Source organism: Perca fluviatilis, chromosome 14 (assembly GCF_010015445.1).
Source record: "Perca fluviatilis chromosome 14, GENO_Pfluv_1.0, whole genome shotgun sequence".
NCBI lineage: Eukaryota > Metazoa > Chordata > Actinopteri > Perciformes > Percidae > Perca > Perca fluviatilis.
In genome coordinates this window covers 2,421,347-2,444,736 of record NC_053125.1, presented here as the reverse complement: position 1 = coordinate 2,444,736, position 23,390 = coordinate 2,421,347, and the positions used below count along the sequence as shown (strand labels likewise).

General features: G+C 42.3%; 1 protein-coding gene across 16 annotated transcripts in view; it reads right to left on the bottom strand.

Moving 5' to 3' along the window:
* ank2b (ankyrin 2b, neuronal) overlaps nucleotides 1-23,390 on the bottom strand; it is a 171,309-nt gene that overhangs the window by 5,506 nt on the left and 142,413 nt on the right. For 10 of the 16 annotated variants that reach the window (XM_039821740.1, XM_039821745.1, XM_039821738.1 and 7 more), the window contains 9 exons: nucleotides 18,051-22,676; nucleotides 17,441-17,518; nucleotides 17,153-17,284; nucleotides 16,901-17,050; nucleotides 16,512-16,746; nucleotides 15,872-15,932; nucleotides 1,908-2,000; nucleotides 1,226-1,309; nucleotides 334-498 (listed from right to left, as the gene is read on the bottom strand). In XM_039821740.1, the coding sequence (XP_039677674.1) occupies nucleotides 334-498; nucleotides 1,226-1,309; nucleotides 1,908-2,000; nucleotides 15,872-15,932; nucleotides 16,512-16,746; nucleotides 16,901-17,050; nucleotides 17,153-17,284; nucleotides 17,441-17,518; nucleotides 18,051-22,676 (5,624 nt within the window). The remainder of the gene's footprint in view (nucleotides 1-333; nucleotides 499-1,225; nucleotides 1,310-1,907; nucleotides 2,001-15,871; nucleotides 15,933-16,511; nucleotides 16,747-16,900; nucleotides 17,051-17,152; nucleotides 17,285-17,440; nucleotides 17,519-18,050; nucleotides 22,677-23,390) is intronic. The other 6 variants (XM_039821746.1, XM_039821747.1, XM_039821752.1 and 3 more) reach the window with 4 other exon arrangements.

Genomic DNA, 23,390 nt, shown 5'->3' with positions numbered 1-23,390 from the left:
TTAGGTGATGTGCATCTTGGAAACCTCGGTGGGCAGTTTTTGTTTGGGGTTCCGGCCACAGCTTCGCTTATTTTTTGTCAGAAGTCGGTCATTTCCGAACTTCATAAAACTCTTGAAGGCTTTATGACCAAATGTAAAAAAAAAAAAAAAAACTACAGTATGTGCGATCTAAAAAATGCAATGAACAATAGCAGGATTAGATTACCAACACACTTCCACGGATTAATAGATAAATAAATGATTTTCAGAATCACACAGATTATGTAAAAGTCACATAATGGCAACCAAAGTAATGTGAAACCATATGAAAAGTCGCTGGGAGATGACGCTGACCTCTCTTTGGTCTCCCTCACTGTGCAGCACCGTTCTCTTCACCACTCTGGAGACAGAGTCCCCCTCCTCGATCTGCACGGTCTCCTGGTGAGAGCCCTCGATGGTCACTTCCTGTGTCTCCATGCCATCCGCTGACACGTATTTACGAATCACCTTCCGTGTGATCTGGTGGACAAAACAGGAAGAGAATAACTTTGCTGTAAACAGTGAAGGCTGGTTAACATTTTTCATCATGTAGGGCCAGGAATAGTACTGATTTTAAAGTCATATTGTGCTCATTTTCACTTTGATAATTGTATTTAGAGGTTATATCAGAATAGGTTTACATGGTTTATTTTTCAAAAAACACCATATTTTGTTGTACTGCACATTGCTACAGCTCCTCTTTTCACCCTGTGTGAGCTCTCTGTTTCAGCTACAGAGGGAGGCATCTCACTTCTGTTCCATCTCTGTTGGGAGTCGCACATGCGCAGATACTCACTTAGTCAGTGCTTGGGTACAGACATTAGTAACGGGGAGAGTGTAGACTAACATGACTAGATAGAACTACGTGTGAAAGTTAGGGACATGGCCAACAACCATACATGTTTGAACCAGAATTGGATCCTGAAGAAGGAGGAGAGTCTCCTGCAGAACCTGAGACTCAGAGAATTCAAATGTTTCGGCCGATGACGTAGAAAGCCCTGCCGATTTTGACCAGCTCACCCGGAGACTGAAGGCAGGATGCATTCAGAAACCTCACTCAAAACAGCATGGATGGGTTTTTTTCCACATTTGTATGTGTGTGGAAGCACCAGAGACACAAAATAACACCCCAAATCCCAGAAAAAGTGATTTTTTCATAATATGGGCACTTTAAGTGCAATTTCTGTATATTATAAAGTTGTTGTACCTTCTTAACTACCATGTTGCCATGCTCGTCTGTGTACTTCTCTTCTGTGACAGTCTGTGGTGGGATATCTGGTAGGTCATCTGCCTGTAAAAAGACCAAACACTATTGGCTCACATGCTACTACACAAAGGGGAACAACCAACAACATGTTATTTCCATCAGAGAAAGTATTTCAATTAACATATGATATAAATCACCCATACATGATCAACACCACCATATCTACAGTGTATGTTAAAGTCCCTTCAGGAATAATTTTCGATGCAATCATAGAATCTTTCCTCTGATGCCATACGTTTCTTTTGTTTTTTGTAAAATAAAGATGACAGAATCGGTGAAAATTGGTGTCTTGCAACCTACCAGTCTCTTTATTGACACTACCAATGGGAGGCGCCAAAGTAAAAAAACAAACATTGTGGGTTTATTAACAGAACAAAGAAATGATGTGGACATGAAAGAATTGAAAGCAGGTGCACAAACAAATGAACACAAACTTTCCTTTCTGCATTGCAGAATGTAACGTTTCTTACTTTTGTGACGAGCAAGTAGGGGACGTTCGGCATAAAATGATTAACCCAGTAAGTCAAGTCCAGCAACAAATATAAACCTAGCACCCCTACCCACCTAAACACAAACCCTGTGCCACTCCACAGTGCTGCACAGCTGAATCATGCTCATTTACCTGAATGATAACTCTGCGTCGGACCACCCTGGTGGTCAGCACCTCCTCCTCTGAGCTATCAGAAGACAGCACCCCTAGCTCCTCCGCTATCTCCTGGGAGAGCGCACACAACCAGCATGGGTCAATGCATGAGGTGTTACAACAGCACACTCCTGCACACAGCAGCTGTTCCTTCTTTTCTCTGAACGTCACTTTCGTGTTCGCTTGCCAACAAGGTTTAAATAAAAAAGTATGGCTTTACACAATAGTGATGAGAGATGAAGAGAAGGCACAGTTATACAAACACATTCAACTGAGATAAACGTGAAAGGATGGGAACCAGTGTGCGGAATACAGGGAGTCTCAAATCCCCGATTAACAGCTAGAACACCCTTAAATATCTAGGTCAGATTTTGGCAGGGGGTGGCACTGGTGCCACCGGTGCCAGTTAATCTTCTGAAAACTATACACTAAATATAGCTGGAATAATACTTTTATCCTTGGCAGTTCTGCTACTCCTGTCCATGTTTGAGAGGACTTATTTATTACTTTAAAGTCAAACACACACACAATTCCACATGCAAAATAAGTTAGGAGATATGCTAGTCAGCCAAAGTTCTGCACATGATCGGATAGTATAAACTTGAAATCATGGTCTGAGCAGGTGGGGATGCAACATAAACCATTGGAAACCTATAGACAGTTTTTTTCTGTCTGTACTGCCCAGCTTCAATCATACTGTATCTGATTATGGGTCAGGTCTCAAGTTGGAATTTATTTAAAGGTAATTGAGGGTGGATTGGTTCCAGCTCTCAGCTTTGCAGGTGCAGGGCGGGTTTGCGCAACTCTGGACTGGAGACCAAAAACGTCCCTGGATGTAGACCCCTATGCTGTTAGTCAACATGGCTATTCCAGGGTCAAACTTTCTGTGGTTACTTTGACAGGCAAGAGTTTGAAATGAGTAATGTAAAAATAATTTGGAAAGATGTAGGAGGCTTACACATATGTAGTTTTGTTTGAGTCCTCATTTCCCCAAATCTCTACAATGGAGTTGCTAAGTGCAAAGTCAGCACAAACCATAGAGTCACAATTATCACATTTATGGGAAATATGCTAGGTCGAAATATACTTTTCTTTTAAAGCTAAAGTATGCCTACATTATTTTTGAGTACAGTTCACAGCACAGGACTCTCTTAAATAGTATTTCGCACACTGATGGGGACAACAACAAGCAGAAATCAAAGGATGCAAACAGGTGCAGGTGTGAACAAAGAGTTATATGTTATAGAATCACTTCTATAGAGCAGCTCGTAAATGTCAACAATGCTCACTTCAAAATTAAGGAACCACAAATACATCACACCACCAACGTCAACAACTTTTTCAGCCACTGATGACACAGCAACGCATCACAGTAGTAACAACAGTTTTGTTATTTTCATGAAAGTTTAGGCCCTCATGCACACAACAGCACTCATCAGCCTCATTAAGGGAAAGTGCAAACGTGTGTGTTTAATCTTCTGAGTCTTGCAGCACCACAGCAACCAGTCTGGCCAGGCAAAAAAAAGAAAAGCCAGTGCAGCACTGTGCTCATGCTCAACCCCTTACCCTTCCCAAGAAGTCATCATCATCGTAATACCCTGCTTGATCTCTGGAAGGAAGCTCCTCCCACACAGGGAGGTTGCCGTCTGTTCGACACTCCCGTGACCCCTCTGAATCATAAGCAAATTCACTGAGACTTTCACTGCCAGAAGAGAAGCGCTTGTAATCTTCCACTCGAAGGAAAGGGTGAGCAGTGTGCTGAGCGCTCCCTTTCAGGAAGCTGACATCAGTGCCACTCCCAGGCATTGGGGACGGGGGTTCAGAGATACGATAGGTAACCTCATGTTCCAGTTTCACTTCATCTGGCTCAGAATGGTCACTGAAGGCTTGTCTGCAGTCGAAGAATTCCACATCTGAGTCAGAGTGCTCTGGCGATTCCGATCCCTTTCTGAGTTCCTTTGGCTCCTCTGATTCAAACTCCGAGACTGTTTTCTCAAAGTCTGAGAGAACTCTGTTAAAGTCTGGGGAAAACTCAAAGTCTTCAGCATTTTCAGACTCTCCCTTGGTGTTGGCTTGAGTCAAAACCTTAGTTGAAATTGAGTCACTGAACACTGGACTCAAATCACTCGTGGATGCTACGTTCCATTCAGAAACTCTTAGGGTTTGATGTCCTGAAACTACTGCTTCATAATCTCGTGGTACCAAAATCTTTGTTGACATGGGTGTAAAAGGCTCACTGGACTGTGCTTTCTTAGGGGAAAACCCCCACTCTGAGTGTCCATATGAGCTGTCCGACTTGAAACACGATGTCTTATCAGATGCAGGTAGAACTGGAATAACAGTTCTGTGGGTTGTGTATACGTTCTGTTCAGGTAGCTGTAGGGGAATTGATTTGTCATCAGTGAACACCACACCTATTTGACTGGCATCTTGTGTCACCGTTGTGGCAGACAACCACTTGCTTTGCACCTCATCGTCTGTTTGAAATTGTGTTTCCTCTGGAGTCTGAGGAGGAGCCTGTAAGTGAGTATCAACATGAGCTAAATAGGTTTAAAAAATAAATCAACATACAGGTTGGTATGCACCATGAAAATGACCTCAACATTTCACCAGGTTAGCATCACTGTGCAATGGTTATTTTCCATACAGCCATGTTTAGAACAATATAATGTGAAGCCATGACATGCAACCTAGAATGAGACAAATAAATAAGACCTGAAGAAGGAGCAAAAGTATTTTACCATTCCTGGCACATTACAGAAAAATTCTGGGTACATCCGATGCATTGACTGCACTTCATTTTGTTATTAGTTCATTCCAGAAAAATTCTGGACACATTTGATGCATTGACTGCACTCCATTTTGTTAATAGTTCATCAAGGCAGTTATTTCCTTCATCCAAGTAAAATGTTAATGAATTCGTCCAAAACAAAAGTGAGTCTTCACTTCATTGTCATGCTTTCAGTCTTACCCTTTGTGATGCTGTCTTGTTCTTTAATTGTCTAGCACTGATGCCGAGGTTTCTTTTTAGATCTTGAACTGGTTTCACAGGAGAGTCTTTTTGGAAGTCTTCCTCACAAACCGTGGTTGGTAAAGTTGAGATACTTTCAGCTTCTGTTCCACACTGCATCCATTCATATGACAAAACTTCGGATGGCGGTCCTGTCACTTTTTGCCAGTCGGGACTGACATGTCCTTTCTTAGACTTTGGCTCACTAGTTTGAATTAGTAATGATGACACAGCCAATGGTCCTTTGTTTGGTAATGATGAAGGCTGACCGGGCAATAAAGGAGATGTCACATGACTCAAAAGTTCAGTACCATCCCAACAAAAGCCTAATTCCTCCTCTGACTCAACAGTTTCAGGGCTCAGTGGCCTTGGGCTATCATCAATCCAACAATCAATAGGTAAAGCAACAAACTCAGAGTCTGATGACAAAGACACTGGTGGTGAAGGTGATCTATTGTAGGCAGCATCCATAAAATAAGAAGACAATATTCTCATAAAATCAGGTACTGGTGAGTCAGGCAATAGTTGTCTGAACTCGTTGACAGATGATATGGATTCATGTGAGGTTGGTCTGTCAGTCTCAGCATCTCTTTCTGATGTGACTATAAGCTCACACTCTGAATCTGAACCCAATGATTCAGGTGATGAAGACCTTTGTGTACTGGTGCACTCCAATGATACTGGAAACTGAGGGATGGGAGAGTCCGGAGACAGTGACCTGTTCTCATCAAACTCAGGCATCGATTCTGGAGATGATGCTCTTTTATCATCTATTTGCATTGCTGATTCAAGCAACATGGCTCTGTATCCAGGCATTGACTGAGATAGCAATGGCCTCTCTCTTTGATTCTGATCCTCCGCAGAATCTGCACTGTCAAACTGAGTTTCCAAATTTCCAAATGGCACATATTCTATATCTGATGCTAAAGTTCCAGGTGAAGATGATGCTGATCTCAGGAATGTTACATATTCTGGCATTGCCATTGTAAATTCAGGTAAGGGTGAATCGGGTGAGAGTGGTCTAAACTCATTGACTGATGTTACAGATTCTGGTGATAAGGGTGTTGCTTCTATCACCATGGCTGAATTAGGGGATGTGGGTCTGTAGTCTATCAAGGATTCTGGTGAATAGCGTAGATCACCATCCTCTGTGTCAGATACTGATACAACCACCCAACCATCATCAGACCCTGTTTGTGCCTCAGGGGCAGGTATTTCAAATGTGTACTTAGCCTGTCTGTATGGAGGTGCTCCGGAAAACAAAACTTGTTCAATCATTGGTGGAAGTGACTCTGAAACATTTTTGTCAGATATGACTTGTGCACTGGAAGTGCTAAGAAAGTCAGCTGTAGTTGTGTCTGTTGAAATAAATGAATGTGTCAACTCTGAAGGTGGGACTGTGGCAATGGCATCATGCTCATTTCTATCTTCTACTTTATTGTCTTGTTCATCTTCTGGATCACTCCTTTTATATTCTATTGTGCTGCTAATAATTTGCATAAACCCTGTTTTACTGCTGAAGGTTTCTCCAGCATACTGAGGATCATATACTTGAGAAATCAGCTTCCACAGTTGTGCATCATAAATTAGATTATACTCAGCTGCCATGCTGGCTGATTCTTTATGTGAGGTAGGCGCTATTTTTGTTGATAAAACAGTGCTATTGATGGTTGATTCATTGGCAGCTGGGACTTTTAATTTGGGTATTGATTTGGGTGGCAAAAGTAATTTTTCCTTATCTGATTCAAAAGATGATGCTGATCTCTCTTTTGTACAAAACAGGTAAAAAGTTTGTGACAAATCATCTGAACCTTTAAATTCAGTGGGTGATATGTCTCTTACAGTCATGACATTTTCTACAAATGTCTTTGTAAAATCAGGTATTGGTGATTCAGATGGCAGGAGTTTACATTCATCATCTGATCTCTCTGACTGAGGTGATAGTGGTCTCACGTCAGGGACTTCTATGTCATATGAAGTCAAACCATATTCCATATCTGACAATATTGATTCTGGGGAGGAACACCCATATTGTGTTGCTGCTGTAGTCTGGACAACATTTTGTGTAAACCAAGGAAGGGGTGAGTCTGGAGACAACCTCTTGTATTCATTGAGTGATTGAGTAGATTCTGGAGATACTGATTGGATGTTTCCAAGTAACATCAATGCCTCAGGTGACAAGGGTTTGTATTCTGGTATGGATTCATCTGATAGTGGCCTCTCTTGCACTTCTGATCCTACTGATTCAGATGAATCTGGCCTATTTTCAACACCATAATTCATGGACATCAACAACTCGCTCAAAGCATACTTAATACCTGATTCAGTGGATTCAGGGGAGGGTGATCTGTAGCCAACATTCACAATAACACGTTCAGGCATTACTGGTCTATAATCAGGTATGGGTGAGTCTGGAGATAGAGCCTGGTATTCATCTCCAGATGCCCCAGAGCCAGGTGAAGAGGGTCTATTGTCATAAACTAGTGATCCTAGGCTAGATGAAGGTCTGCTTCCCAAGAATGTTAGGAAAGGTAATCCCATTTCCGAATCAGAAAACACAAAGTCAGGTGAAGTGGACCTTAAGTCCATATGTGATATGGAGGACTCTTGCAGTGCCTGTGTAAAGTCAGGAATGGGTGAGTCTGGTGAAAGAGGTCTAAATTCATCTTTGGATGCAGCTGAACCAGGAGATTCTACTCTGTCCTCAAAAAGCCAGGGCATACACAAATCCGTCTCTATATCCTCATCTGAATATACTGACCCAGGTGATGTGGATCTGTATCTTACTCGAACCATAGTGGGTGCACTCATGGTGTACTGGGGTAGTGGAGAGTCAGGAGACAAACATCTAAGATCAGAGTCAGACACCCCTGATTGACAGGATTCTGCTCTGTCCTCAAAATCAAACATCTGTGAAATCAAAGGATCATATTCTATTGCCGAACCCTCGGATTCAGGTGACCATGACCTGCAAACATTAAACTCAGGATATGTTTCTAGAAAAGCCTGTCTGAAGTCAGGTACAGGGGAATCAGGAGAAAGTCTTCTGTATTTACTCAGAGATGCTAAGGACTCGGGAGAAGATCGGTCTTCCATGACCATTGGGAAAGATGACTCAATTTCTTCATTAAAATTGGACAACACTGATTCAGGTGAATAGGATCTTAAATCCATATGTGATATGGACGACTCTTGTAGTTCCTGTGTAAAGTCAGGAATGGGTGAGTCGGGCGAAAGAGATCTAAATTCATCTTTGGATGCAGCTGAACCAGGAGATTCTGCTCTGTCCTCAAAAAGCCAGGGGATACACAAATCCGTCTCCAAATCCTCATCTGAATATACTGACCCGGGTGATGTGGATCTGTATCTTAATCCTAATATAGTGGGTGCACTAACGGTGTACTGGGGTAGCGGAGAGTCAGGAGACAAACATCTAAGATCAGAGTCAGACACCTCTGATTGATGGGATTCTGCTCTGTCCTCGAAATCAAACATCTGTGAAATCAAAGGATCATATTCTATTGCCGAACCCTCGGATTCAGGTGACCATGACCTGCAAGTATTAAACTCAGTATATGTTTCTAGAAAAGCCTGTCTGAAGTCAGGTACAGGGGAATCAGGAGAAAGTCTTCTGTATTTACTCAGAGATGCTAAGGACTCAGGAGAAGATCGGTCTTCCATGACCACTGGGAATGATGACTCAATTTCCTCATTAAAATCAGACAATACTGATTCAGGTGAAGCAGACCTTATATCCATATGTGTGGTTGCAACTCTTGTAGTTCCTGTGTAAAGTCAGGAATGGGTGAGTCGGGCGAAAGAGATCTAAATTCATCTTTGGATGCAGCTGAACCAGGAGATTCTGCTCTGTCCTCAAAAAGCCAGGGGATACACAAATCCGTCTCCAAATCCTCATCTGAATATACTGACCCAGGTGATGTGGATCTGTATCTTAATCCTAATATAGTGGGTGCACTAACGGTGTACTGGGGTAGCGGAGAGTCAGGAGACAAACATCTAAGATCAGAGTCAGACACCTCTGATTGATGGGATTCTGCTCTGTCCTCGAAATCAAACATCTGTGAAATCAAAGGATCATATTCTATTGCCGAACCCTCGGATTCAGGTGACCATGACCTGCAAGCATTAAACTCAGTATATGTTTCTAGAAAAGCCTGTCTGAAGTCAGGTACAGGGGAATCAGGAGAAAGTCTTCTGTATTTACTCAGAGATGCTAAGGACTCAGGAGAAGATCGGTCTTCCATGACCACTGGGAATGATGACTCAATTTCCTCATTAAAATCAGACAATACTAATTCAGGTGAAGCAGACCTTATATCCATATGTGATATGGGCGACTCTTGTAGTTCCTGTGTAAAGTCAGGAATGGGTAAGTCGGGCGAAAGAGATCTAAATTCATCTTTGGATGCAGCTGAACCAGGAGATTCTGCTCTGTCCTCAAAAAGCCAGGGGATACACAAATCCGTCTCCAAATCCTCATCTGAATATACTGACCCAGGTGATGTGGATCTGTATCTTAATCCTAATATAGTGGGTGCACTAACGGTGTACTGGGGTAGCGGAGAGTCAGGAGACAAACATCTAAGATCAGAGTCAGACACCCCTGATTGACAGGATTCTGCTCTGTCCTCAAAATCAAACATCTGTGAAATCAAAGGATCATATTCTATTGCCGAACCCTCGGATTCAGGTGACCATGACCTGCAAACATTAAACTCAGGATATGTTTCTAGAAAAGCCTGTCTGAAGTCAGGTACAGGGGAATCAGGAGAAAGTCTTCTGTATTTACTCAGAGATGCTAAGGACTCAGGAGAAGATCGGTCTTCCATGACCATTGGGAAAGATGACTCAATTTCTTCATTAAAATTGGACAACACTGATTCAGGTGAATAGGATCTTAAATCCATATGTGATATGGACGACTCTTGTAGTTCCTGTGTAAAGTCAGGAATGGGTGAGTCGGGCGAAAGAGATCTAAATTCATCTTTGGATGCAGCTGAACCAGGAGATTCTGCTCTGTCCTCAAAAAGCCAGGGGATACACAAATCCGTCTCCAAATCCTCATCTGAATATACTGACCCGGGTGATGTGGATCTGTATCTTAATCCTAATATAGTGGGTGCACTAACGGTGTACTGGGGTAGCGGAGAGTCAGGAGACAAACATCTAAGATCAGAGTCAGACACCTCTGATTGATGGGATTCTGCTCTGTCCTCGAAATCAAACATCTGTGAAATCAAAGGATCATATTCTATTGCCGAACCCTCGGATTCAGGTGACCATGACAAATCTGAAATATATTTAAAAGTACAGGTACAGGGGAATCAGGAGAAAGTCTTCTGTATTTACTCAGAGATGCTAAGGACTGAGGAGAAGATCGGTCTTCCATGACCACTGGGAATGATGACTCAATTTCCTCATTAAAATCAGACAATACTGATTCAGGTGAAGCAGACCTTATATCCATATGTGATATGGGCGACTCTTGTAGTTCCTGTGTAAAGTCAGGAATGGGTGAGTCGGGCGAAAGAGATCTAAATTCATCTTTGGATGCAGCTGAACCAGGAGATTCTGCTCTGTCCTCAAAAAGCCAGGGGATACACAAATCCGTCTCCAAATCCTCATCTGAATATACTGACCCAGGTGATGTGGATCTGTATCTTAATCCTAATATAGTGGGTGCACTAACGGTGTACTGGGGTAGCGGAGAGTCAGGAGACAAACATCTAAGATCAGAGTCAGACACCTCTGATTGATGGGATTCTGCTCTGTCCTCAAAATCAAACATCTGTGAAATCAAAGGATCATATTCTATTGCCGAATCCTCGGATTCAGGTGACCATGACCTGCAAGCATTAAACTCAGTATATGTTTCTAGAAAAGCCTGTCTGAAGTCAGGTACAGGGGAATCAGGAGAAAGTCTTCTGTATTTACTCAGAGATGCTAAGGACTCAGGAGAAGATCGGTCTTCCATGACCATTGGGAAAGATAATTCCATTTCTACTTCCCAATCTGATGCCACTGACTCTGGTGAGGAGGATCTATATTCCAAGTATGTGTTTAAGGACTCCTGTCTAAACTCTTGAATAGGTGAGTCTGGTGAAAGAGCTCTAAATTCATTCAGAGAGCCAGTAGTTTCAGGAGAGAGTGATCTGAAATGTGATATTAACATCAGTGATGCAGGTGACAAAGGCCTATACTCTGATTCAGAATCAGGTGAAAGAGGTCTCTCTTCAACCTCTAGTTCCAATGACTCTGGAGAATCTGGTCTATCTTCAGTATCAGATGGGGAATTAATCAAAGGTGCATACTCAACATCTGATGTATCAGATTCAGGGGATGCTGGCCTAAACCCAATGAAAAATGGAAAAGAGTTTTCCACTCTTGCTATGAATTGAGGTACAGGTGAATCTGGTGACAGGGCCTGGTGCTCGTCTCCAGATGCCACTGAACCAGGGGATGGAGGTCGATGATCATCGGATACTGATAAAAATGACCCATCTTCATTCTCTATATCTGAATAACAAACTGACTCAGGTGATGTAGATATGTATTCAGCAGTTGAAAAAGTTGGGTGAAGTATAGCCTGTCTGAATTCATTTATAGGTGAATCAGGTGAAAGTCCCCTGAAATCATTTTCAGAGTCCGGTGTGAAGGATCTCTCTTGCACCTCAATGAATGACATGTCCAGAAAATCCATTTCAGTGTCTGACATTATAGATAAAGGTAATGATGACCTGATTTCTGAAACTAACATGGATGATTCTATATGTTGTCTAAACTGTGGTAGAGAAGAATCTGGCGATAAAGTCCTTTCGATCCTATCTGATTCTGGTAAGAGTGGCCTCATTTTACTTGTGTTCTCATATTCAAACACTTCAACTCTGCTTGCAAAGGCTTTTCCTACATAATGGGGGTCATGCAGTTGACACATCAGCTGGTTTGCTCTAAATGTTTCACCAGCCTCAGCTGATTGCTTTTCTTCAAACATGGAAACAACTGATTCAGTTATCAGTGCCCCAGGTGATAAAGACCTGTTTCCTGACACTGCACTCTCTTCTTTCTCCATTTGTGTTTGCATTGCTGGTAGAGCATCTGCATTAGATGAATCTTTGTCCAATTTCACACCACCCTCTAACTCTCCCACTTTTACACTGGAATCTTTCAAAACAGATTCAATTATTTTCCCAGCACAATCAAAAGCACTGGTTTCATTGCAAAATGTCTCCCCAACATAGTGAGGATCATATATTTGAGAAATTAACTTCCAAAGTTCAATACCATGAACAGGTTTATATACTGGTACCCCTTTTGCCTTTAGAGGTAAGGTTTGACTACCTATTGATCTTTCTGGGTTCTCCAATACTTGCGATCCCGGTGAGTCAGGTCTCTGCTCGCAAATACTTATGTCTTCACTTGATTGGGCACATTCAACATTTGAAACCACTGAATCAGGAGATGATCTATGAGCTTTAACTGAAACTGATTCAGTCAGCCCTTTTTTGAAATCTGATATTGGTGAGTCACCTCTGTAGTCATCTCCAGAACCTGCTGAATCAGGTGAGGACGGTCTCATTTCAGAGGACAGATGTGACAGAGACATAGCGCCATACTCTAAATTTGAACTAACTGAAACAGGTGATGAGGATGTTGCCAGGGTTGTCCAAGGAGAAAATTCTGATGAACCCTGTCCAAACACAGGAATGGTTGACTCAAGGGAAAGTGTGTCCAGCATCAACATTTCTTGTGCTGACATATATCCTGCTTCGGAATCTGGTAAACTTGATATTTGGTCATTTTTGGATTGCAAAGCAGCAGCTCGAACTGTTACATCTGACTTTGTCTGATAAGAATCTGTTATTGTTCCAGCAAACTGAAACACTCCTGTTTTACTCATGAAGGTTTCCCCTACATACTGTGGGTCACGAATTTGAGAGATGAGCTTCCAAAGTTCTGCATCATATGCTAAACTGTAGACTGGCAATGAATATTCGGTTAAGGATAACGGTAAATGATGCTGAGGTACAGAAATTGAAGACTCTCCAGGCAATTGCTGATTTTCAGGGACATTTGTTTTAAATGAGAATGGTAGCTCATCAACAGGTTCATAATCAGTTTTGCCTGATTTCTTAGATTTTTTCTTTCTAAGATGTTTTGTCTTCCCACTTATAGTTATTTCCTGCATTGAGTTTCCTTCATCAAACAACTCATGAGATATTTCTTCTATAAATATAGTTGACGAGACGTCAACTCCTGCTGGTGGTGTGACAATGTTTTGGTCAGAAAGAGTGTCAGCAGGTACAACTGATTGTATCTTGGGAGCTTCAGTTTCGTTATGTTTTATAGGATTTTCTTCAGATTTCGACAGAAGAATAAAGGTTGGATATTTTTCTAGAACTACAATTATGTTTGTTTTTGTCTCAAACTGCTTTCCAGCACATGCTTCTTCTACAGCAATTGCATCTTGTGTCAGTTTATGTGTCATGTCTTTCTCCAAAGGTAGGTCAGATACAGAATTAGGCCTGTAATCACTTACAGAACCACTTGAATCAGGAGATATAGGCCTATTCTCAAAATAGGATAGCAATGGCATGGCATAGTACTCTGTATCTGACAACACAGATTCTGGTGATGATGAATAATCATTTATAGTAACAGCATGATGCACGGATGGCATGTATTGTGGTATGGGAGAATCTGGGGACAGACACTCATTGATTGTTTCTGATTCAGGAGAGGATGCTCTGAAGTCTAACATTGCTGACTGCAGAGCAATTGGTCTGTAGTCAGGCACTAAATGTGGTGAAAGTGGTCTTTCCTCAATATCAGACACAGATATTACATCCCAATCATCATCATCTTCAGATACTGATTCCAATGGTGTTGGTGGTTTGTTCTCTGTATCAGATTCTAATGTTTCATGTGATTTTCTTCTATGCATAGTATCTATGAAATCCCATGCTATCTCTGTTGATTCAATTAATCGAGGGGAGGGTGATCTGTGTCCAACGACAGGGAAAACAGATTGTGATTCATCTCCAGATGCAGCTGCAGCAGGTGATAAAGCTTTATCTTCATTATTAACTAATGCTGGAGACATGAAGCCATATTCTACATCTGAGCAAACTGATTCAGGTGAAGTGGACCTCTCCCCTATCATTACAGTAGCAGAATCAGGCCAATTGTGACTGAATTCAGGTATAGGTGAATCAGGTAACAATTCTTTATATACATTTTCAGATGCTACAGATTCTGGGGATGATGGCCTGTATTCAAAACGCTTTGATAACAAACGTGCTGTTTCCAATTCCAAATGTGATGACACTGACTCAGGCGATGATGATCTATGTTGACAAGTAAAGGACTCTGAGATTGGTCTAAATTCTGGGATAGGGGAGTCTGGTGAAAGCCGACAGTGTGCAGTGATGCACCCACTGGATTGAGGAGATGATGGTCTCATCATCTCAGGTGCTCTGTCTTCTATGTCAAAAGATAATGATTGAGGTGAGATGGATCTCTCACCACTGTTATCACTGCCTAGTGATATTGGCCTCCCAAATGGTCTTTTGTTTGAAACCATCGGTGTTAGTGGCCTTTCCTCTGCTTCTGATGTGAACAGCATAGTGTCTCCTGGCACACTCAGTAATGGTTGCCCCTGGGCAGAAGCTCCAACATCACTAGTTTCCCATGGAAAAACAGGAGGTGGTAGAGGAGACAAGGGCCTAAACTGAGGTATTAGAGAATCTGGTGCAAGAAAAGTCAGCTCATCTATGGATGACACTGAATCAGGTGATGAGGCCCTACTCTCTGTCAGTAATATGGCTGTATCAGTAAATTCAAGTAAAGACGATCTATCATGAACTAAGTTATGAGGTCCACAAATGGTTTCATATGTGGATTCAGGTAAACAGGATCTATATCTGGATGCTTTAGTCTGGATGCTGCACTCAGCTCCTGGTATTACTTTACCTACTGAATGAACATCTATCTGCTCAAACGTTGAGTCATGTGACACCTGAATGAAGCCGACTGAGCTTGAGATTTCTGCTTTTTGAGACATTAAACCTGGAATGATACAACTGACATCAGAGGGACCTGCTAATGCCTGAGCGGCCGTGTCGGTTTGATTCAAGCGACGAAGGGATTTGACATCAAGGTCAACCGGAATTAAAACTTTGTGAACATCAGTCTCAAGCACAGACTTTGAAACATCTTCATTAACGTTTGTGTGTCTAGCAGCTTCCTCAACCTCGTCTTTGCTGACTCCAGCTTGACTTGCCTCTTCGGGGGATGCATCCACCACAGTCACATCCTCATTGTCTGAATCCACCAACTCAACATCATACCCATACAGGACTTTATAGAGTCGACGTGAAACTTCATCAATGTGTCTTCTGCCCATTTTTTTGGCTAGTGTCGATTCTGTGTTTGCATTAGGGGAACCAGAAGGAGGCACAGAAGTAGGCTGTGTAAGCAGAACCCTTTCTTCACTTGTAGGTTGTTGTGTAAAGCAAATCTTTTCAGAGACCTCATCAGTTTCCGTAAGCCCCATAGACAGTTCCCTGAAGTCTTGCTCAGCTTGATCACACTCAATCAAGCTATCTCCAAAATCGGTCATAGACAGTGGTCGACTCTCACATACACCTGTTCGAGAACTATTGGAGGACTCTCTCCAAGGCAATGGTGACAGATAATCAACACCGTGTTCAGAACAGGGGGTTTGTAGACACTCCAAGCTCCACTCCTCTCCCCCCTCTTCCCCCTCATATCCAACAGCCCCCTCATCATCACATGGTTCAATAATGGAGGTAATCTGGGCGCCTAACCTGGGTCCCCCTTTGTACACAGGGTCTATCACGTGGGATCGGAGGTTGAAGGGAGAGGCGCGGTACAGTGTGAAGAAAGGACTTACTTGTTTAAAACTGCCTGTGCGTACAGTGTCTGTCAGTTCCTCATATACTCTTTGTGATGAGCTGTGAAATAAAAAAATCAATATTCAGTCACAGCATGGTTGATCACAAAAAAAAATTAAAGCTGATAAGCCTTTTCTATAATCAGTGTATTTCTTCATATCGTCATAATGTATAAACTGAATATATTCCACCAAATACCAATTTAAGCCATGTAAGTTTAATCAGTAATGATTACACAGTCAGTATAAGTCCAACTAAAACCTTAAAAGTCATCCAGTTTTGAGGTCCACAATCTACTTCAAAATTAATTTCAAATGTATTATTATTGGTCTTTGAAGAAAGTTAAAAAAATTCTCCTTTTAAAAGGTGAGGACCACACAATTAAGCATCTAAACTGACCAGTGATGACATTTGCAGGTTTTATCTACAGTGCTAAAGTGGATTAGCTATTTAGCAACTATCTTGCCTGAACACTAAAGTTAACAGTTAGCCTTTTCTCTTGTGGATGTTTGTTTGGTAGCTCATACAGCAAGCGGTGGAGCAGTGCAACACATGTCCATGCTTATAGAAAAAAAAGGAAAACAGCTAGAATGCTAATGTTGGTTTGGACACATGAATTAAACTTTCTAGGTAACTTACTATGTTGTCTCCATCTCTTTTTGTAGTTTCTCTTTCTGGACATTTCTAAGAAGGCCTATTGCTGTGGAATCTGTCTCTGGCCGTCCCATTGTCTCGTGAAGTGATGACAAACTGGAGGACAGGTCCTCTGCTGACACCATGGGTACCTCTTGTCCCGAGCCTGGACTCCTACGTGCGGCCTCTGTACGCCTGACTGGACTGGGGCTGTCAATGTCTTCATGAAGGGCAGAGAAACCTGACAAAGAATACAGTGCAGGCACACAGAAAGACTTGATTGTTGAACTGTTTGGTATCTGAATGTCATAGGCAAGCAATCAATTACAGCTTTCTACATAGATATAACAACAACCTAAACATTGTCTGCTTCAAGCTAACATAGGCTAGTGTACCTTCACTATGATCCAGTGCTATGGTCTGCTCTATTTCTGCATAGGTATGCGATGATGTGTCCTCCTGAGTAGACTTGAATATCTTGGTTTCAATGATGTGAACAATGTCCATTCGGTTGATCTTAGTCAGTCTTTTGATCAGTGTTGTTTCTTTTGAAACAGAAAACAGAAGAAAAAAGGTTAAAAACTATTTTAGAATAAGAATAAGAGCCTCTACTTTGTTGAGAAATATGTACCCCACTTATAACTAACCTGAGGAATGCTTTCCCTCCCTCTCTTCCCAGAGTTTTAAAAGGGCATGGCTTTGGTCTTGCAGTGAGTTGGGGTTTTCAATCCTTATCCGGTTGATCCTCTCCTCACTGAAGTCCAGTTCTCGGGCCAACTCTGTGGAGAAAATGAAGATATAATAATGATTATGATGATCGGAAGATACATTTGAAGTGTTTGAAATTAGGTTTTTTGAAGGCCTGTCAAAAACGTACAAATAATATTTATTTGATGTGATTGATAGCTTGATCACTGCTACTAGGTGCGACTCACCTGTCCAGCTGAAGCCAAGGTGGTCGGCTATAATGGCCAACCGTTGCTCTTTTCTCTCTGCTTCATCCTGTGGATCTACTGCAAATACCACCAGACAGCCATGAGCGGTCAGAGCCGCAAGATATACCAAATCAAGTCACATTCACTTATAGTATCCAAAATAACCCTCACTGGCTTTCTTGTTCTAGTAGTACTGACAGTTTGTTTGGTTAATTCATGATATCAAATTAAGGAACTATAACCTTGAACAAGTACATAATATGCCTGAAAAAAATGGTTGTGATAGATCTTGAAGTGACACTATGATTAAGAAACATAAATTCCAATCATTCGAAAATAAATTAAATTACATGTGATTGTTTAAACACGTATTAGTCACTAAGCTGTTTTCAAAAGTTCCATAAAGCCTTTAAGTCAATCTTGAGATTTTTAGCACACATAGAGGGATAGAGAGACATCATTACGAACACAAACATAGCTCAAACGACACAGCCACATGGATTCTTCAACTACAATGGGACTTAACTACAAGAGACAGAGAGGCAGCACCTTTACAGCTACAGTGTACTAATGAGGCACAAGAGAATAGTCCCTTAAACTGGGGGGATACCTTGACTTTGGACTTTATCATCTGGGATTCGCTGCATCTGTGTCTCAACAGGGTCGTCCCATAGCGGTCTAATGGGAAAGACATCTCCTGAGGGTGGGAACTGCATCTCAGTTTCTCTTTCTATGATTGATGGATCAATGAGACTGCTCTCATCATCCGAGTTGGCGGCGGCAGCCTCTTGTTCTTTCTCTGTCTCTGCCTGTGCCAACCTTGCCACAAGTTTTGCTGCTTCATCGCTTATCTCTTCAAAGAACTCAATGGACTGTTTGTGTGGCTCACTTTTCTCTTTAGTGGGTGTCAATGAATTAGATGACTGACCACTTTTGCCTCGGACTGGTAATCTTGACTGGAAGCCTTTAGATTTTGCTGACTCAGCACTCAATCGGCGACCTTGCTCTTTTTTAGCAGGTGGCCTGGTAGACTCCCCCTCACAGAAGCTCTTGGCTTTGGAAGATGGTGTCTTGGTTTTGCTTTCCACAGAGGGACCTGCATCTGTCTCAGATTTTCTCCTTGAATCCTTTTTTACAGGGACCTTAAGTTTTTTGTCTTGGGTAGATTCCGTACGTTTGACAGTAGAATCAGGCCTAGCCTTTATGGGAATTCTAGATTTAGATTCAGAAATGAAGGAGGCCTCTTTTTTAAGAGTGGTTGAGGAGGAGGAAGTTGCATGAGACGGAGAGGAAATTGTGGATTTACCCTGACCTTGTGGAGCAGACTTAGCTTGTGTTTTGACTGGAGTCTTTTTCACACTACTGGAAGCACTTTGTTTGGACTTGCCTGTTGATTTGGGCACTTCTATCACTGACTGTGGTTCTTCTGGAGATGAATCAGAGGACTCTTGGCCCTGCTCAGAGTAAACTGATCTAGTGACTGTAGTTTCTGCTGTTTGTACAGTTGTTATCATTTGGTCAGAGGATTTTTTGTCTAAATCTAAGGATCCTTCATTCTCATTTTTGTCTGTTTTATTCTCTAGACCTTCAGGGGATGTCTGATCTTTCTTTGTAGATTTGGCTGAAGCGGAAATGCCCATTTTAGGGATTTTAGATTTGGAAGCATCAGCTTTGGAGGCTGACTGATCACCCTCAGGTGGGGACTGAAGCTGAGAATCACTTGCTTCTTTTGATTTCTCAGTATCCTCAGTCTCCTCAGTCTTAACCTCTAGTGTTAGATTGAGGCCAACTTCAGGTTCTGCTGCTGATCTTCTACCATCTTGCCTGGCCTCTTCTAAAAGAGGCTCATCTAAAGGCTGTTCACCTATCTGGAAAAAGGCAAAACCACCCCCCTCTTCCTCATAGCTCCTCTTAGTCATGTCAATAGCACCACTTCGGGTCATCTCAAAGAGTTTCCCTTCTTGGAATAGAAAAGGGTTGGGCTCACTGGTAGGAGTGCTCTCTTCTGTTGGTGTTCTACCAGGTGTTGTGTCTGGAGTTGCTTGCAGAGACTGACGGTCCACCACCAGATTGAGTATTTTCTGTTCCTCCTCTTTTACACGAGCTGCAAAAGCAGCATCATCCTCCCGCATGGCAGACCATGAGTCAGTGTCTACCCTTGCAGTGACACCTTTTGACTCAGTTCTAGGAGGTTCCAAAGCCTCATCATCCTCTTCTGTGTCATCATATACACAGACCTCTGGTTTTAAAATTCCCTTTGTTTGACCTGTGGCAACAGGTACAAGTTCAGCCTCTGTATGCTCCTGTTGATCTCCTTTAACTTCATCTGTTACATTGTCACCTTGTTTTACTGTACCAGTCTGTAGCCTGCTAACACCTGACTCTGGACACTCCTTATAATCTCCATTGCTGTCTCTTGACTTCCTTAAGCTCTCTTCCTTTTGCTCATCGGTCCTGTTTTCAGCATTTGATGTTATAGCAGTTTTTTTGGCAGTACTGTCTTCATCAGCCTTAACAGATGGCAGGGCTATTGGTTCCTCTGCAGTTTGCAGTTTGGATTTTGAATGATGTTGGTCTGAGACAGAGTGAGGTCCCTCTGAAGTGACAGTAGCTGGTGTTCTTGTTGTGTTCTTGACCTCATTGCTGTGTGATCCGTCAAGCAAACCTGCTGAAAAAGGAGAGGGAGGTTGTACTTTATTATAGGGATCAACAAATAGAGCTAAGTTTGAATCTTCAGCGGGTCTATCGAGCCCACATTCACTCTGCGCAAGCTTCTCACTTGTGGGCTCTATTGTTTCATAGCTGTCATCACCTATTTTGGCACCTGCTGAGGGAAACAAATCTTTTCTCGAGTTCTTTTTGCTCCTCTCATCTTGTTCCATCTCATCAAATGTTTTTATTTTGGCTGCCATCTTAAACATCTCCTCCTCTGGAGTGATTTTTCTGTTAGTTTCATTGCTGTCTGATTTATCCTCTTCTTCTGGGTCTTCAGGGATGACAGCCGGTTTGGAAGGAACAGAGAGGAATGTATGATCAGGGGGTTTGGGGTTTACCTCATAACTTACCTCTTCAGAACTAGGAGTATCAGGGGAGAGGGGACTCTTACCCGAACTTGTCATCTGAGATGTCTGCTCACAACTGTCATCATCAGCACTAGCCTCATGGTCTCGAAGCAGCCTACCACGCAACGCATCGTGGGGGAATTCTGTAGCTTTGGAGGGCTCTGGATGGCTAGATGATTTACTAGGTGGACATAGAGTTGATGGGAAGCATAGGTGTCTTTTTTCCTCTACAGGGCTACTCTCTAAGGAGTCATGAGGGGGTAATTCCTTGGTTGGGCTAGGTTCAATGGAATCTGGGGACTTATGAGAGGAGTTTTCTTCCATGAGAGGACTACCGTCTAGAGAGTCTCTCTGGCTTATTGTCAAGGAGTCATCAGCTAATGGACTGAGAGCATCGGAGTCTTGTTTTAAAGGCAGCTCTAAGTTTTCATGATGCTGAGGAGAGGATCTAGAGGCTGGAGAACCAACTAAAGACAATGCTAGCTGACGATCAGGGCTCTCATCATCACTAAGAAAAGTTTCTATAGTCTCTGAAATTCTCTTTGTAAGCTTTTGAGGTTTAGTTGGCTTAGACTCGCTCCTCCTAACAGACATGGACTCACTTGTAGAGTGATCATCTGCAGCCTCGTTGGAAGAAACAGGAAGAGTCAAATCTGTAGACAGTTGGTCACCAGTGGTCCCTACATCAGAGTCTCCAGACTTTGTATCTTTACTTTCTTTTTTGACTGTTGTGGCAGTTGCTGCCGAACTTGTAGAGGTCTGCTGTCCAGTTTTTGGTGAAAGACACATACTCTCTGGGCTGATGTCTGGAGTGGCAAGACCCTCGTGTTTGTAACTGTCCTCAGAGCTCAGATGAGCAGTTCCATCTCCAGAACTGGCACTTAGTGAATCTGCCACACCCTCATGTTTTGAGCTGTCAGAGCTATCATCAAGGCCACCATTTCCAAAGTCTACAGTTTCAGTTAGCTCTGACTGAGCAACAGCAACTGAATTGGTTTCTCTCTCTCTGTCTTGCTCAGTGGTCTCTTTCTTGTGAGGTTTGGAATCCAAAGATACTTCTCGTTCTTGAGAGACACGTGAGGTTAATGCTTTGGCCATGGATTTTGACTGGATGGTTTCTGAATTTGTGGGTTTCTCTGATCTTGACGTAGTGGATGTTTTGAGCTCGAACAGCCCAGACTTTCTTTTTGAAGGGTCCTGCCCTGTTTGGAATGCTTGCATCAGCTCTTTAACTGACATTGTCTCTTCAAGTTTTTCAGATTCAGCTTTGGGGGATTTAGGATGGCCCTGTTTTGATTTAGGGCTTTCTTTGGCCTTTGGAGAGGGTTTGCTCACAACAGGCAACTGTGAAGGCTTGCTTCCAGTTACCTTTTTGCTCTTTTGTTCTGCCTCTACCTTTTGTTGTAAGGCTTTGACTTTGTCCTTAATTGACCCAATGGGAGTTTCTTCAACCACTGGGGATACAGGTGATGCTGGGGCAGGCACACTCAGCAGAGCACCTGACTCTGTTGATTCCTCTGCCCGCCCCTGGTCTTTCCCCTTCCTTCTGACTGGCTTTTTAACATCACCAGCAGCTGTCTTGTCCTGCCCTTTGGTTGGAGTAGTTGGTTTCGCACTTTTGCGTAGTACAACATCAGTGAATTTTTCTTGCACAGCTGGCTCTTTTTTAGCTTTTATTTTGGAGCTTACTGGTGCATCCAGGAGGTATTCCTTAAGGTCACCACTGTCCTTTATTGCTTTAGGTCTGGGGGTTCCTCTGTTAGCTCTACTTTCACGTAAGACGGGCTCTTGCGTTTGTAAGGCAGCCATCTTTTTGGCCTCCTCTATTTCACTGTCTGAGAGGAGAACCCACTCCTCGGCCAATCTAGCTGCTTTTATTGCCTCCTCTGCTGCCTCACCCTCAAATGTGCCACTCCTCAGTATCTCACTGACTTTCTCTAGGTCCTCTTTGACTTTCTCTAAGTCCTTCTCCATTATTTCTAATGGCTCTCCAGACACATCCTCGGTCCCTTTCTCTAGACCACACCTTCCTAAGGAAGGGGATTTCTCTATGGAGTCTGCAGTCAAGATGGCAGTCATTTTGATCAAATCTTGTTTCATCTCTGACACGTCGGATAGGAGGTCTGGCTCTGGAATCAGGTCTGATTTCAGGACAGATGTCGGTGTCTCTTCATCTTCCGTATGGAAGAAGAACAAGTAAGGAGTAAACAAAATCAAAAATTCAAATGAAAGGAGACAGACATTGGAGAATGTGGTCAGGACAAGATTGGAGCACACTGCAGGGATCATAGGACAACAAATTCACAAAGGGTTCTACATTAGGGTATCAGAGGAATTGGGCTTACACTTTCATATGTCTCTGGGAAACTGTGGTAAAGGAAAGGCTAAATAATACCAATGGAAAAGGATATGAGCAGGAAATAACTTGCTTATACACTCATCGCACCCACACTCACAAGACAAAACTATAGAACAAAACTAAAATACATAAAATATGATACTAACTTTGAGTGAAACCAGGTAACCAACAAACCAACAAGTACAATGGAAAAATGGGCAACAAAGGAAACAAATAAACATCAAGACATCTCAAGATTGCTCAGATGTATGACAAATGTCAATGTGATAAAAATGGCAAAATGGCTTGAAAACAGCTCAGACTGCTAGTTGTGTTGATCAAAGAAAGACAGTGATACAAAATAAGATGATTTGCCATGCTTTTAATTCTAGGCAAAGCAAATAATTTACTTTTACAGAATCTAAGTAGGAAGGAGGATCTCTGAAATAGTCATAACATACATATTGCAGGGAGGGTCAATATTTATTTCCATTTACCCTCCAATCAGCATTATGTTTAACTTAATGTTTGAAATGTAACTGAAATGAAA